This window comes from Schistocerca americana, chromosome 5, assembly GCF_021461395.2.
Source record: "Schistocerca americana isolate TAMUIC-IGC-003095 chromosome 5, iqSchAmer2.1, whole genome shotgun sequence".
NCBI lineage: Eukaryota > Metazoa > Arthropoda > Insecta > Orthoptera > Acrididae > Schistocerca > Schistocerca americana.
In genome coordinates this window covers 467661613-467679313 of record NC_060123.1, presented here as the reverse complement: position 1 = coordinate 467679313, position 17701 = coordinate 467661613, and the positions used below count along the sequence as shown (strand labels likewise).

General features: G+C 41.9%; 1 protein-coding gene across 1 annotated transcript; it reads left to right on the top strand.

Annotated features, from left to right (window-relative positions):
• The first annotated feature begins 985 nt into the window (after positions 1 to 985).
• On the top strand, positions 986 to 12851 carry LOC124615986 (ejaculatory bulb-specific protein 3-like). Its single transcript, XM_047144195.1, has 2 exons — positions 986 to 1260; positions 12449 to 12851. Exons 1-2 carry the CDS (start codon positions 1065 to 1067, stop codon positions 12646 to 12648), a joined length of 396 nt encoding a protein of 131 aa, XP_047000151.1. The 5' UTR covers positions 986 to 1064; the 3' UTR covers positions 12649 to 12851.
• Positions 12852 to 17701: the final 4850 nt, after the last annotated feature.

Genomic DNA, 17701 nt, shown 5'->3' with positions numbered 1-17701 from the left:
CGTATTTGGGCGGATGTTTGACTATGAAATGAATGCTTTAAAAAACGTGTTGGTCGCACATCCCCAGCAGCAAACGTGTTTCGTAACAGCACGCATAGCTGAAGTAAATAAGAATTGATGCGTCTTTAGTGATAAAATAATGTAGCTGAAACGATGGCGTCTAAAAATATTCAAAAACCTATAGAGGTATAATTTTCAGAATTAAGTTTCAAATTTCAGGCAAGATTCACCGAAGAAAGCGATATAGGCACGCATGTTATACAATGGCCACATTAAGAAAATAAGTTTAATTGCGACGTAGTTTCGTTGGTGGTTCGTGGCACACACTTCACAGGCGAAAAATAAATGATTTACATTCCGCTTAAATTTACGATTATACTTATGCGTCATTGAGCAATATTAAAAATTCGAAATCTGTGTTTAAATGTGGTTTAAAAAAAGAATTTTTTTTGTCAGTCTTGATAAAAAATATCTCAAATATGACAGTTCCTCGCACTCACATCTGTCTCGGTTTGTACGTTGGGATGGTGAGTCGAGAATAGGTATTGGTTTTTACCTATTTGCCCTCGAAGGTACAGCCTGAAGAAGTTCGTTTATTGTGATGCCTGCAGATTTTTCATATAGATGATTTACAATAGTTCATCAGATTGACACGTACATTCTCCTAGAATGTTGTTCGACGAATGCCCTTCTCCGCCGCTAATAGAGAAAATGTGGATATCTTTTCGCACGGAACGCAAAACTCGACATCTCACGGCCTTCCACCTAGATGCTGCTCATGATAGAGTTATCGCTACTTACACTTAGGATGTTTTCTGTTAACTGTGAGACTGCAAGTTGCGGGTGGGGTAATACAGTGAGAACTGGCTATTCAAGGCCGCGAAAGTTGAGAAAAATCCACGCAAGTTTGGCATTATCGCAGGTGTGAGCGCTAATTCTTCACGAAGGCGCCCCACCTCGTTACCCCGTTATCCCGTCATAGGTATTCATACGTCAGAGCGGAGGTATAAGACGAGCTCACCAGATATCGCTCACCACTGTCTGTGTGGAGCACAGAGGTAGCCATGGCGAGAAACCTGATCTTCCACTGCTTCCTCGTGGCCGTCGTTGCCGTTTCGGCTCAAGCTGCGCCGGAAGACAAGATCGATAACCTGGACGTGGACGAGATTCTCAACAACGACCGCCTCCTGAAATCCTACATCCAGTGCATGCTCGATGCAGACGACGGAAAGTGCACCGCAGAGGGAAAGGAGATCAAAAGTAAGTGCGGCAGCTAAGATTCCCTCTTTCTGGTGCCTCTGTCGTGTCTTCCTTCCATTGTTCACCTTCGTCAATCCTCTCTTCCTGTTTTCCTGGTACCTACAGATGTTCGATTAAATAATACGCTCACGGATTATGGTGTAGCACTTTGATATGCAAAATGACCATATCATGCTAGAAGTTAATAACTACAAATTCTGTTCGGTTGCTTAGGAGATTTCGTGACATCCTCTCAGGTCACTCCGTTTCTTATTCCTTGTCAGGTGCCTGAGCATAATAAGATGCTATTGTGTTTCATCACGAGCAACAATAGCTTGATAACAGAAAAATCACGCGATGTCAATAAGACATATTATTTAATCTTTATCAAAACAATCTCACATTCATTTGCAGCATTTCTGTGTCCTACCATATTGGAGATTTCACGTCCTGCTGAGAAATATTCAGGACATTTAGGGTAACGTTTAGAGAGCTCACAGTTCGCCTTTTGTTTTAATCTAAACAAAAAATTATACGCAGTATGACAATCACAATGTTTACTGCCTGCCTGCTTTATATATTTTGCTCGCACCCTCATCTAATCCCCAAAGATGTAAAGATTAGCTTCCTACCGAAAATATGAGGCCTCCCCTATTTCCACCTCAGGTCAATCTCGTCTTGACTTTCTCTTGAACTTTTCGCACGATGAACGCTTCCATGTAAAAGAGAATCATCTTCGCTTCTTCTCTCTGCGAATCCAGTTTTCATCACCTTTCCAATAATCTTCTACGATTACCCGTGTCAAGATGTTTGTCCCAAAGTGAATGTTTCATTTCATATTAGTGTTGAGATGTTTCCTTTTCTGTCGGATGTTCTTATACGATGACCCCTATGTCTATTTTAAAGGCCCATTGCCGATGTAAGTAATTTTAGCATTGCCTATTGATCAGTATCAATTATTTTCTCATCATTTTAAGGTCCAGCTGTTGATACTATACTTTAGTAGTATAATATTGTTTATTGAATTGCAACTCTAACTTAATCGGACAACAAAGCTAATGGAAATATTGTATGTCCAGTTCCACACTGCAGCATCAATAATTCAACGATTAGTAGAAGATAGCCTGCATTGTATGCTTCCCCTAATTTCACTATTAGCTAATCTCTGGACAAATGTTTTACTTTAATAATTGACGTGTCACTGCCACTTTTGCCTGCCTTGTGCCCGGTTTTTAATTTTTTATGTTTTTGGAGTACACAAAGTGAGTACTGAACGGAACAATTTAAGGTTATCATCACTTAAAACGTCTAGCCTAATAGGCCGTGGGCGATGTATAAAACTTTCTCCTAACGTTTCCACTCCGACTGTGAGACACATCTTCAGAGGTATGGTGGCAAACAGGACCCAGAACTCGACGGAATCCGAATATATGAGCAGTACAGAGGGCACCACAATCCATCACGTGTTGTCGCTAAGAGGTTAGCTCTTGTAGTGCCAACATTTTCGATTGAAAGTAATCGATCGTCATTGTTACGCTGCAATGCTGGCATCCTAATTTTAACTAATGTAATACTTTCCTCTTTCCCCTTAAAATTATTACGGTGCTTATAAATCTCAGTAGCCTATCCGTAAGTAGTGGAATGATAACGCGATATTTTCCATATGACAGCCATCTCCGTGAAATTTAATTTCATGATCACCGTCTTGGGAAAGATGTTCCGCTAAGGCCGATTATCCAAATGTCCAAAGCTGCAATTCATCTTGTTTTCAACAAGACGGGTGTGAACACTAGTTTTTCTGGTACCTATATAAACCAGACCACAATTACAAAGAATTTTATATACACCCAGTGTGACCAAAGGGTGTCGTGTATCATTTGCCGATCTTAAACATTCTTTTATCTTCCTAGTGGGACTGAAGGTAGTTTACATGCCATACTTGCTCAACGCTTTCCCAATGCGATACGTAATCGTAATGATGAACGGAAGGAAATCTTCCCCTTTGGGTGGCTGTTTTTCCACGTCGATCCTGATTCTAACCCTAGGGCGAAGTGCTCGAAAATGGCTCTGAGCACTATAGGACTTAACTTCTGAGGTCATCAGTCCCCTAGAACTTTGAACTACTTAAACCTAAATAACCTAAGGACATCACACACACCCATGCCCGAGGCAAAATTCGAACCTGCGACCGTAGCGGTCGAGCGGTTCCAGACTGTAGCGCCTAGAACCGCACGGCTACTCCGGCCGGCCGAAGTGCTCGATCTATTTTCTTGTTCGAACAACTATTCTTCTTGAATGTCGACAGTAGTTGTTCAATCTCGTCTTCTAAATAAGTCGGTAGACAATTTTTATGCGCTCTGTCCACCAAGGTTATAATCACACTTCTTTTTTGTCTGGGGTAGAATCTTTGTGCAGGTAACGGTCAGTATGCGTAGCGTTTCTGTGTACCCCATCGCCCAGTGTCCCGTACCCTCGCCTGATAACAGACACAGCCAAGAACTTAGGTTGGCCATTATTCTCTGTCTCCATTAATAACTATATTTTTGATTGATACTGTTGAGATGTATCAGGAAGGCATCCAATTCCTCTGCACCAAGTGTACATGCTACGAAAGTACCATCGGCATAATTGTACCATCTGGCTGGTCTTTTCCTGTCAGTCTGCATCGTCCATAAACAAATTGGCAACAGCCGCACTAAGAGGACTGTCCATGGCCTTCCCGTCAATCTGTTCATAGAAATCATTATTGTATTGAAAATAGGACGTTGTGAGGCAGTGTCTGAATAACTCCGTAATATCAACTGCGAAAATATTCGTTATACATGAGATAGCTTCTTTCACTGGAATCATGGTAAACAAAGTTACATCCAAATTAATCGGAATTCACCTTGACCCACAAGCATTTCTTTTCATATGTTAACGAAATGATCCGATTATTTAGTGCGACTTTCAGTTCCACCAACATGAAGTTACAACATTGAGGCAAGGTGTCAAGCTAAGTCGTAGGAGGGTGACCCCATAGCACTCACAATAGTCCTGAGAGGAATCTGTGGTTTGTGCGCCTTGTATAATCCGTAGAGACTAGGCGGGTACGCAAAGTTTTGGGAGGTAGCTTCTTATCGTCAAGAGAGAGAGAAGAAGCTTTCACCAATCGATTAGTGATTTTTAAAGTCTTTGAAGTCGAATCCATCAGAAGTTTTCTACAAGTTGTGGGATCCACAATATTATTGATCCTTTCGTAATAGTCTTCACTCGTCATCAGGACCGCGGCATTACTCTTGCCGGCGATAAGAAAGATAATGTTTTTGTCTATACTGACATCCCTCAACCCTGTGTGCCTGTGTGTCTGCGAGACATAACTGTTAGGTGGCTTGCTTGTACGTAAAATTCTAGCTATTTCCATACTTTATGAGAAAGTCTTACACGTCGATCATGGCCTATCAGCCTGGAAGTTTTAAGTGATGTCAATACCAGTCGTGAAAGCTTAAATTGTATGAAATTAAGACTATATTTCGGACAAAGACTCAAATTCAAAAAACTAACTTTGGGGAAAGTGTTCTTAGAAACTGAGCCGTCACTGTACGTTTCCTGGAGAGAATCTCTGATTCAGCGTGCTCCAGCGGCTCTTCATCATGGAGTCTCTTCCTCCACGTCATATGGCTATTATACACCGATTAAATATAACTAAACGTAATTTCTAATCAGGTAGAAAATGAGCGTAGGCAGAGACTGGAATACATACAGCAAATAATTGAGGACGTACATTGCAACTGCTGCTCTGGGACAAAGATGTCGCCAAACTAGAGGAATTGGTGGAGGGCCACATCAAACGAGTCAGGAGACTGATCATTCTCAAAAAATAATAATAAAAAAAGGAGAGAGAGAAAGTTAATGTTTGTATGTGAAGGGTGGGCTGAGTCGGTACGGACACATGCTCATGTGTGACACCATCCAGCATATAATTCTCACATTACGAAAAAATTGAACGTGAATTCACTGTTTATACAGCATCCTGTGCAATGTTTATTTGATACCATTCTGTACAGGAACGTAATGCTCAGTAGTTCTACCATCGTGTAGACGTTCTCGTTAGTGATGGCACCCGTCGTTAATGTCACTCTATATTTGTTAGTAAATCCAATATTTCCTCCACTATTGTTGTAAGCAGGCGATCGCTTTCCAACGACTTCTTAGTAACGTCAATGCCCTAAATAGAAGTGATACTAATGACACAAATATATTTTCGACGTTTGATTTGGGTACACCATAGAAGCAGATGCTAAAAGCTTCCACTCTTATGTCGGATAATTGCGAAATGACAACAGATCAACATCGTAATATAATAATCTCAGGCGTACTGGCGTATCTGAATCCTTGCAGAGAAACTATATTTTGAGGTAAAAAATGGCAAGAAACCTTTTGAGAGGTCATTCAGTAAGTAGACTGCGGTAACGAAATGGTTATCGAATGGTATTCATATTAGTTTGTCGAACACTTAAATGGCACTGAACAGAGAATCATTGCCATCATCCTTCGCCAGTGTAGGCGCCCAGTAGTGAAGATGTCTTAACCTTATTCTGTGGTCGTATATCTGTTGCTCCAGGAGATCTTCCCACATCTGTTTCTACAATTTTCTTGGATCTCAACTTTTTATTTTTCAATATAGGTCCTTTTTCTGTATGCCACTGTTTCTCGTTCTTATTATAGAAATACTCGGCATTAACATACAGCAACATGCTTCGTCTACAATAAGTAGTTCTACTTTATATGAGAACGAAGCCTTTTCCGACGGCACTGTTGGATAAAACATTCTCGGACTTCTTGCGTTAGTTCAGTATAATATCTCGAGATGTAGAAGATTTTCACCACCGTTAGCGTGTGACGCTAGTGACTTAAAATCGCTGGTGTGGTGGCCTTATACAGCCCAAAGACGGCTTCTGATTGGTCGGTAGTTACGTCACGCTGTCGCAGAGGGTGTAAATGTCTGCGCTGGTGGCGCTGCCGCTCCCATCGTAGCGTAAACATTGCGACGATTATCTATGGCTCTCCTCTGCACCGACACCTCTCTTCCATGCTCTGCTAACACTATGGGATGAATGTCTCGGCCACTCAGTGTACCGCAAGCCGACGCACACTGATTTATATCTGAGCGCCAAGAGTTTTCATCATCCAGTACAGAAGAGAGTGGCTTCGAATACACTGGGTAAAAGAGCAAAAACCGTTTCTGACGAAGACCACTTGGATACCGAAACCAATCATTTGGAGCAAGTGTTTCGGAAGAACGGCTGTGGATCTCGTGATATGATGTCAGCATTCAAAAAGAAAAAGGAAACATTAATATGTTGGACATTCACGTGATGAACCACTGATTGCATTCCTTCCATTCTGCGGCGCTGCGTTTAGCAAAATTGGCAGGGTCCTGGGAAGACGAGGTATCAGATTTGTTTTCCGACCTACTAAGAAGATATAGCAGATGCTACGCCAAGTTAAGGACAGTCTCGGCCCCAGGATTCCCGGAATTTGCAACGTCCCACCTGAATGCGGAAGCAATTACGTCGGTTAGTCCATCCGCACCGTTTCCGACCGCTGGTTGCAATCAAGTCTTCGAACGAAGCACTTGGGATACAGTTTGAATTCACGAAATGCAGGAGTATATGACACTTTATAACAATATCGTTTATTTTGAGAGATGCATATGAGAGCTGAAGATGACATAGAGGAATACTGCAACTGGTAGTCAAACTTAAATACAATAACATCACAAACATACGGCTATTGGGAAATTTCATTGATAATAACTTACTTGTCCAGCTGATGTCCCTTGTCCATGATGAAACAACAGAGACTTACCATCAGTCACATTTTAGCCTCAGTCAAGTAACCCAAATCTAACAATAGCAGAGTAGAGGGAGAAGGGCTTCGTGTTTGCGGAAAGATGAAGTTCCTGTGGTAGTTCCTGCAGACAAGGGAAACGGCACGGTTGTTCTTAATACCACTGAATATCACAGCAAAGTGGCATAGTTGTTGGAAGATAGCACGTACAAATGCCTAAAAAGGAACCAACTCTTTCATACAATTGAAAAACGGTAGACCTCCTGAAGAATTCTGGTCAACCAGAGAATGGCATCAATAATCTTAAGAGCACGAGCCCCTAGACCTAATTGGCTGTACGGATTACCTGAAGTCAACAAGGCAGGTATTCCTTTGACATCAATTGTTAGCACCATTGGTTGTCCTACTTACAAACTGGCCAAATATTTAACTAAGTTGATGACTCCGATAGTTGGAGTCAACAGATCAACATATCAAAAACGCTCTGATGTCCACTGAGGAAATTAAACACATTAGAGTTGGCCCAAACGATATGTTAATCAGCCTGTATGTGGTCTCACTGTTTACAAAAGTTCCTCTTGAGGACACATTGAAATTGTTGGCATAGCATTTTCATCCTCAAACGATAAAGTTGTTCCATCATGTTATGATGACCACCTACTTCTTGCACGGCGGTATATTTTATGAAATGTCGGCCGAAATGGCTATGGTTACTCCGTTGTCTCCAGCAACGGCCAACATTTTTATGGAACATTTTGTGAAACGCGAATTAAATTCAGCACTCCTTCGTCTAGCTTCATTTCATCGTTATGTTGACGACACGTGTATGGTCTGGCCACACGGTGAAGAAACTCTTGAACACTTCGAGGAACATATGAACAGCAAGCACCAAAACATCCACTTCACCGTCGAGGCAGAGAGAGAGAGAGAGAGCGAAGGTTGCCGATTTTAGATGTTCTGGTATTACGAAAGACGGTTGGACGTCTCTGCCAATCAGCTTACCTCAAACCGACCCACATCCGACGCATATATGAATGCCCAGAGTTTTCACTATTCAGTACAAAAGGGAACAGCTTTGAATACACTGGGACACAGAGCTAAAACCCTGACGAAGACCACTTGCATTCCGAAGAACGGCTGTGCATAACGTGATATCAAGTCAGTCTTCACCAAGAAAAGGAGACCTGAAAACCTTGAACATTCACATGATGAGTCACCAATTGCATTTCTTCCCTTCTTCGGCGTTACATCCATAAAAATAGGCAGAGACCTGGGAAAAGAGGTATCAGGTCCGTTTTCTGACCTTCTTAAGAAGATTAAGCAGATGCTGCGCCCTGTTAAGGACAGTCTCTGCCTCAGGATTCCTGGAATTTACAACAGCCTATGTGAATGCGGAAGTAATTACATCGGTCAGCCTATCCGCACCGTTTCCGACCGCAGTGCACAACATAAACGGCATATTAAAAATCGTGAGCTGAATAAACCCGCAGTTGCTGAGCACAGCCTCACAAACATAAAATAAAGTTTGACGAAACAAAAGTCTTGGTCCAGGCTCCCACGTACTGGAATTCTTATAATTAATGCGGCTGTAGAAATAAGAATGTGTGAGAAAACCTTCAACCGTGACGGCAGATATAATTCTAGCGGTGTTCAGAAGCGGGCTCTCGATGCGTAGAAGAGCCGAAGATATTGTTCGTAATGTTTACGCGATGCCAGGGGCGGTGGCGCCACCAGAGTTGACGTTGACACCATTTTCGACAGCATGACGGAATCTACCGACCTATCACAAGCCGTCCTTGGGCTATATAACACCACCACAGCAGCGATTTTGACTGTCAGCTGACCCTGACGCTGACGATGGTGAAAATCGTTGAAAGCTAACGTTTTTCCGCGAATTGATGCATCAAGAAGTCCGAGAATGTTTTATACCACAGTTCTGCTTAATGTTACCTTCTGTTTTATTTGCCTAACGCCTTAATTTGACTTTTCGATTTATTGAGTTTATAGTTCGAAATCCTTTTTTCTACAGTTGTCACACCATTCTTTCTGGTTAGAAAGAACACGTTTACAACGCATAGATGACGAGATGGGTGAACGGCATATGCAGTATTGTTATGTTTGCAAATCTCTGTGTTTTGTTGTTCCATAAAGCGATTTCTCTTTTTATGATAATTTTTATGTTTCCTGGGTCGTGTTGGATATTGTGTGTTTAATTATTTTCTATTAAAGGTCTGTGATGCAGCTGTGCAGTCGTGCGTTACCAAGAAAACTAAACATCTTTACTCCTAATGCTATATGCCTGAAGATGTCGAGCTCCAGAGTGACGTTATGAAAAGCAGTATGATGGATCGATCGCGCCACTGTCGAATTTCGACATGTAGAATTTTCTTCTACTTACAGGCGACATAACATGATATTTTCAAAAATAAACTTCAGTTGTGATTTCTGTGTGACAAACCCATTGAGTAATCTATTATTACGTCCCATTCCGTGCAGTTGCACTGGAAAGCCAATCGCTTGCATATAAAAGCGCATGATGCCAATTTGACGGATTTCGCGTGCTGCCTTCAATGTGTTGTACATTTAACAATTAGCAGCGTATTCATGACGAAAGGGGACTCGTTATTTTCCGGATACGTTTTGTTTACTGAACATCACTTACGAACCCACATGGTGTTTGTAACATATGATGTGTGAATGTGTGGCTGCTTAATATTACCTCTACGATGGAATTTTCACGCCTGCAACTGATTATAACGGCCCTACCATTGATAGTCTTCAGCTAGGGATTTCCATAAAACGAAGTATCAATGTATTTTCGCCACATCACTTTCGCACATCAGTTATTGGTCTCTGGATGCTAGTAGAACTAATCACAGCGTGGACACCCTAAATTTTTTGTTCCCGCAACACAAGCAGAGAGCAAAATTGTCGTGTAAATATTTTTATAGTACACACTATCAGATTCTAGCCCACATGTAATTTGGAGATTAGCTCAACATATGTTTGACTTTCTTTAAACTGTGACCTCATTTATTAGGACAGTAAGCTTATTTACCAATGGATTTTTACGAAAGAAAAGTAGCCAACAGCTGTTTATTTTCATAAGTTACTTTATGAAGATCACTACTTTAGGCGTCTCATTAATATCTTCTTCAGGTCCCTATGGACTCCAAGTATACCGTCAGATAGATCGATACACATTGGAGCCATAAATACCTGCAGTCTGTGAATTTGCTACGGGTCTTGAGAACAACTGAGCATACTTTCCTCGAGTAGCAGGTATCCACTGTTATTGTACAAAAAATTCACTGAATCCAGGTACTGATGGCTCCAGTTATGCATGTACCAATGTATCTGATTATGTATACGTGGTGTGCTTTAGCGCCTGAAGATGGCTTTAATGAGGGTCCGAAACTTGTTCTCTAAATAAAATAACATCTGAAAATATAATGCTGTTTTACGACTTTCCTCGGGAAATATCTGACCAGCCACTACCCTGTATCCACGATGGATAAACAGATATACATAGCTGGCTGATACAGCGTAGCGATGAGAAACAGAAGATCTACAACCTAACTGAATCTTTCAAAAAATGCTCAGTGGGGAACCACGTGAAACTCTTCATATTTAATTTGAGTGTTTATCCGGAGTGCACCTATCATACACTGATGTACGAACAGCAGTCGTACTGCACCGCTGATTTACTCATTGGGGGTATCGGCAGCTGTGCAGCTGGCGTACATATAAGTCTTTGCTTACACAATGAACGCAATATGCCATCTGAAAACTCCGTGGTCTGAAATTACCTCAATACATGTCAGAATACAAACCACTATTTCTTTTGTTTCCTCACTAGACACGAACAGAAATTCCAGTTAAGTGTTCTCCCATAAGGAAGCAATTTAGCGTATGTCAGACTCAACAGAGAGCTAAAGAATCATGACTCGACGAAACAGAATAAGAACTCTGTTACACAGCATCGCCTTAATGTGCACCATGTGGCGAAATCAAGAGTTCTCAAAATCTAACGCCCAGATTCTCTCGACAGCAAAATCTCATGCTCGAGCACTAGATACAAATCCCTTTGATCAATCCCAGTAGGGATGCGCTCTTGGTCAATTCCTGGATGGACGTCCTTGTTCACGTGAAACTCCGCTCCCTCCTGGACACTTGGAGTCTAACCGGCCGGTTTGGCCGAGAGGTTCTAGGCGCTACAATCCGGAACCGCGCTGCTGCAGGTTCGAATCGTGCCCTTGGCATGGATGTGTGTGATGTCCTTATGTTAGTTACGTTTAAGTAGTTCTAAGTCTGGGGGACTGATGAGAGATTTTAAATCCCATAGTGATTAGAACCATTAGTACTTGGAGTTTTTGTTTGCACTCAGATGGCGAATCCCAGTGGCCGTTACAAAAACATTATCTTCCGCTACATAGGTCACTAATCGGCAGCCAATCACCTAAATCTCATACTCCTTTCGACAGATTTTCTGAAAGGTTCTGGTTCCCTTGCTAAAACCTTGAAACTCTGCCTAGCAAAAACATTTCTCTACTTTTCAGCCGGAAGTGTCTACCTTTGCTTCCCATGAGAAGACTCCTCAGAGGTCAACTCATGACTCGCATTTGTCCGCACTGAAAGCATCTCCTTTTGCCTTCTACTCTCCCCGTCCCAGCCGGCCGATGTGACCGACTGGTTCTAGACGCTTCAGTCTGGAACCGCGCGACCGCTGCGGTCGCAGATTCGAATCCTGCCTCGGGCATGGATGTGCGTGACGTCCTTAGGTTACTTAGGTTTAAGTAGTTCTAAGTTCTAGGGGATTGATGACCTCAGATGTTAAGCCCCATAGTGCTCAGAGCCATTTGAATCATTTTTCCCCCTCCCATCCCCACCCCAGACGCTCTTTCTCCAAGTATGGTAGTCTGAAATACTTTTTATCGTACCAGAGACAAACTTTCCCTCCGCTTTGGCGGCACTACGGTGTTCTGCCGCCTTGGCATCATAAGGTTCCGCCGCCTGTTGTGCTGTCTCTCATGGCAGTAAATGTCTGCTGATACAGAACACGAAAAATCGCTTTCCAGCTCACTTTAGCTGATAGTGGTTTCTGAGGAACGGATGCTCCATTTTGCTTTTTCTATCAGTGTTCAGCGCTAAGTAACTCTTGGTATATAATAATACAGAAATTGTTAGTACGTGGTGCTACAGGTATAAACCGTTGATATGATTAATAATCCAGTTGTGCACTGCAAAGAGTGCTTTTTTATAAATATAAATCTACAAGTATATTAAACTTACGGTGGCAAAATCTTGCCACGTTACGTACTCTTTGTGTCGTTTGCAATGGCAGTATTTCACATGATTTTCTTTGGCATGGCTCCAGGTAGACTGCCAAAATTCGTGGCGACGGGATGCAGCGACTGCACGCCTAGCCAACTGGAGAAGACCGTCAAGACCTTGAAGCACATAACAGAGAAGTACCCAGCAGAGTGGGCCAAACTGAAGGCCAAGTTTTTCGACCCTACGTGCGAGTGCACCAAGGACTTCGCTGAGACCTGGAAGCAGCGCGGGATCAATTTCTGAGCGCCACGCCAGTCCGACTCGCTTGAGAGCTGTCACAGTTGTACACAATTCAACAGCAAATATTATTCCTTCCCCGAAATTGTCCGTTACCATAAATTCATGTGACAACTTCATCCAATTTGGGCACTCAACGCAATTTCTTAACTTGCACTTGTTCACAATGTTACAATAATTATGCTATGAAATAAATTTTTATTGTTAAATTTGTGTTTCACGTTTTGGTACGCCGACCGATAATTAACAGCTTGAAAATATCAAGCCCTTTCCAAGTCCCACTTTTCTGTAACTGTATTTGAATCATTATGTATAACACTAGTAGCGAACTTGGGGGTAATGACCCTCGACGGCTAAAATGAAACTTTCTGAGGTGGAAAAACGAAGCGGCTCAATTTCGTTTCATCTGTGAAAGCCAATTATTTTTAAAAATCGTTACTATTATCACTGATTCGTAGGAGTGTAGTAATGATTGCGTAAGTTACCAGTAATTACATTTATTTTTCAAATACCAGAATCAACATGTGAAACTATGGTAGAGATTACAGCTACACATATACTTTGTACTATGCAATAAGCATCTATGAGAGTACAGTTTATACATGCACATTGCACACATTTAAATATTTCACAAAAATGCGTTTCCATGTGGTTGGTAGTCGCCGTAATGGATCACGTATTGATTCATTATTTACTTCGCAACAGGTAGAGGGACTAATTGACAATACAACACAACTCTAACTTTACAGGACGATTGTTACTAACGTTTGAAAATCCTCGAAGCTACATAGATGACACTGAGACAAGTAATATTATGTGAGACACATGGGGTCGCAGATGTCGAAAATACCCCAAAAATAAATGAGGAATGTTGAACATATGACGCTACCAGATGACGTAGCTCACCGCACTTGCAGCGGTTTGGGTTGGGTGTGGAGGGAGTATTGACTGATGGGATGCTTGCTCTCGAACAAACGGTGCAAAATATAGCACTTCTCGTACCTGTTATCTGTTGTAAACATAGAAATTATGAAATTGTTATCCTCACTAAAACCAAGTAAGAGCTGTTCTTAGTTTGTGTTTACTTCGTTTTGACCTTTTTTTTCTTTACAGACATTATTTAGTAAAGAAAACGTAGACCATTTACTGTTAACGACGCGGTTGGGAACCTTGCACTGATTTACTTTTGACGCAATGTACTTTGCTATAAACCAGCGGATAGCGCGAGAGCTGGAAAAAGTAATAAATACTACCTCAATGTAAACACTTTATTGTCTCACGCAATGAGGAAAATACTGCCCGTCAGGCGCAAAACTCGACCCTGAACTTAATGTCGCGCGTAGGCCAGGCTCTACATCGACATGGACACTTGGCTCAACCAATGAATGTGTGGCCAGGAATGTAATGTGGTGACGTCATATTCTCTACATTTTTCATCCACTTCTCAGTTAATTCCCGACATTTTCGACCCCATGTGTCTCATATTAAACTATTTATCTCAGCATCATCTATATCGCATCGGAGGTGTTTAAACGTTAATAAGTCTCTCTTTATAATGGCTACTACATTTCTGTAGGTCCTACACATAATTATTGTTGTGATTATTAGTATTATTATTAATAATATTAATGTGTCATGCTATAGGCCGCTAGAGTACCATATGGCGCGTTTACTTTATGTGAGGTGTTCTCAGGAGCCACACTTCTTTCATCTTCTCACTGTGTATTCTCTTCCTTTCTTCCGACTATCTTGCTCTTGTCTTGAATTTATTTACCTTTTGTGGTCAAAGTTATGATCTTATTGGTTTATGTACCTCCCAATCTACTACATTACATATCTTTCCGGTCTGTTGTCCACTCTGCAATCTGTACCCTTATCCAGCCTTACTGTGCCACTGGATTTTTCTGTCTCAAGTGATATTTTCGACTGTATCTTTCTGATCAATGACAAACTTTTCTGACGCATGTAAGATATCATGCCTGATGATTTGTACTGTCTCACTTTTACATAATGCAAAGCTGTTAGAAATAAGCAGTACCTATAGCTACATTGACTGATTAGTGTGTGATTCAATAAAACACCCACAAAAACTAAATATCATTTTTCTTTCGTCATTGTAAATATAAATGTTCAAAGAAAATTCTTTTTCATTCTAAAGTTTAGTTATGGGGTAATTTTGACGATAACAGAGGCGTGGTGCCGAGATGGTGTGGGGCTAGTCTTTGGTTTCACTCGAAGCTAATAGTGCCACAAAAGATTATGAATCACTAATATACAGAATAACCTCCCAATTAACAAAGGGAAAGATAAAATAAAGAAATTCTTATCCGTGAGGCACATCATCGAAACAAAATAGTTTGGTGAAATACACGGCAGGGAGTAAATAATGCCTAACGAAGTGCCACATATCGATGGGCGAAATATTTTACGTTTTTTGTGGAAAGCTTGTAAAATTTTTTTTTCTATTTTCTTGCGCCTATTGGATGGGAGAGTTAACGTAATTGCTACCAATGAAATAAGTTGTTTACCCTGTGGTTTCCCACAAGGCTGAGGGCAAATGACAGGGTGAGCAACATATATGCACCCAACAAATTTGCACGACGGGACGTAAAGAAGCAAAAAGCCCCGGCCTGTTAGCGTCCCTCAAGAGTCATGGTACACAGCAATAGGCTTCAGAGGGCCCCACACTCAAGCCAGTCTCAGCGTGATGCCTTACATACTATGGCCGGTCGCCTTCAAGATGGCGCATATGCCAGCTACTTTATTTTCCCTTACAAGACATTCAAATAGTCCATTCATGCGTCCACCACAAAGGAGGCTGAAACCCGGACCTAAAAAAAATACTAAACTCCGTCCAAACAGTCCATGGAAGGTAGGCCCAACGGGACCGACCGTCCGCCGTGTCATCCTCAGTTGTTGGATACACTCGAAACTTATACTGTGGAAGTGTCGTCCTGCATATACGATGTCTTTTCTGACACTGATAAACTGCATTTTACTCTGCTGGCACAGGAGCAGGATGGAAGCAATCGCAAAGCAATTTTTTTTTAGGACAAAAAAGCACGTTTGTCGATATGTGTTTCTGTTCAATTATTTTATGACAGTAAATCACATTAGATGTGTAGTAGTTCTGTACAAAAACTATGTTTTACATGATGTACAGTTTTATGGAGTCTGTAACTAATGAACCTCTAGCATTCACGTCTACGCCGATGATATCCTGCTGCCGTCAGAAAGACTGCCAACCCTAAGAAGAAATGTCATCTGAGCTAGGCGGAACATGGCGTTCTGCTGCAGATGAACAGTTCTGAGGCTGATGGTAGCATCGGACTACCGGTGGTTAATCGATATATAACACTCATCTTTGTGACTTCCCAGCGAACGGTATCCAGGTGGCTGCACATACGCAGGTGAACAACTTTAGGCAAGAACGTATTGGGAATCCCGCTTTCAATGCGTAGCAAACATTTAAAAGCAGATTAATTCTCATCCAGTGTACCGATACCCGAAGTGGTACTTTACCACAAATGAAGGAGATTCAGACACTGATATCTCATGAAATCGGATAGTTGCGGCAGATGTGAACAGTGTTTAGAGACTTTCGATGCCTTGTTGCCTGGCTTCTCCTTAGCTCTGTACTGCTTTTATCATAATAGTGATGTACTGACTCAGAAACGAGGATGCGACGATCCGCTCTAACCACAGAAGTGCCCATTTCTGTAGGCCTACTGTCATGGACCACTGCACAGTAGACGAGTAATACATAATTAGTATGTGGTGTAAGCATCATTTTAGTTTACTTATCTCACATTCCGTCCTCTCAATAAAAGTGCAAGGAGAACAGGCAGCTACGACAAAGTTCAAGCATTTCTGGAAACCCAGATTCCTCGGGCATGGATGTGTGTGATGTCCTTAGGTGAGTTAGGTTTAATTAGTTCTAAGTTCTAGGCGACTGATGACCTCAGAAGTTAAGTCGCATAGTGCTCAGAGCCATTTGAACCATTTTGGAAACCCAGAATCTACTCTGTAGGAATCAACACGGATTCCGTAAACACCTATCGTGTGAGACCCAACCCGCTTTATTTGTTCATGAGACCCAGAAAATATTACATACAGGCTCCCAGGTAGATGCCATTTTCCTTGACTTCCGGAAGGCGTTCGATACAGTCCCGCACTGTTGCCTGATAAACAAAGTAAGAACCTACGGAATATCAGACCAGCGGTGTGACTGGATTGAAGAGTTTTTAGCAAACAGAACACAGTATGTTGTTCTCAATGGAGAGACGTCTACAGACGTTAAAGCAACCTCTGGAGTGCCACAGGGGAGTGTTATGGGACCATTGCTTTTCACAATATATATAAATGACCTTGCCGATAGTGTCGGAAGTTCCATGCGGCTTTTCGCGGATGATGCTGTAGTATACAGAGAAACTGCAGCATTAGAAAATTGCAGCGAAATGCAGGAAGATCTGCAGCGGGTAGGCACTTGTTGTAGGGAGTGGCAACTGACCCTCAACATAGTCAAATGTAATGTGTTGCGAATACATACAAAGAAGGATCTTTTATTTTATGATTATATGATAGCGGAACAAACACTGGTAGCAGTTACTTCTGTAAAATATCTGGGAGTATGAGTACGGAACGATTTGAAGTGGAATGATCATATAATCTTAACTGTTGGTAAGGCGGGTACCAGGTTGAGATTCATTGGGAGAGTCCTTAGAAAATGTAGTCCATCAACAAAGGAGGTGGCTTACAAAACACTCGTTCGACCTATACTTGAGTATGGCCCATCAGTGTGGGATCCGTACCAGGTCGGGTTGACCGAGGAGATAGAGAAGATCCAAGAATGAGCGTCGCGTTTCGCCACAGGGTTATTTGGTAAGCGTGATAGCGTGACGGAGATGTTTAGCAAACTCAAGTGGCAGACTCTGCAAGAGAGGCGCTCTGCATCGCAGTGTAGCTTGCTGTCTAGGTTTCGAGAGGGTGCGTTTCTGGATGAGGTATCGAATATATTGCTTCCCCCTACTTATACCTACCGAGGATATCACGAATGTAA

Coding starts and splice junctions, on each gene's coding strand:
- LOC124615986 (XM_047144195.1), top strand. CDS start 1,065: ATGGCGAGAAACCTGATCTTCCACTGCTTCCTCGTGGCCGTCGTTGCC. Junction 1,261..12,448: donor AGAGGGAAAGGAGATCAAAA/GTAAGTGCGGCA, acceptor GCATGGCTCCAG/GTAGACTGCCAAAATTCGTG.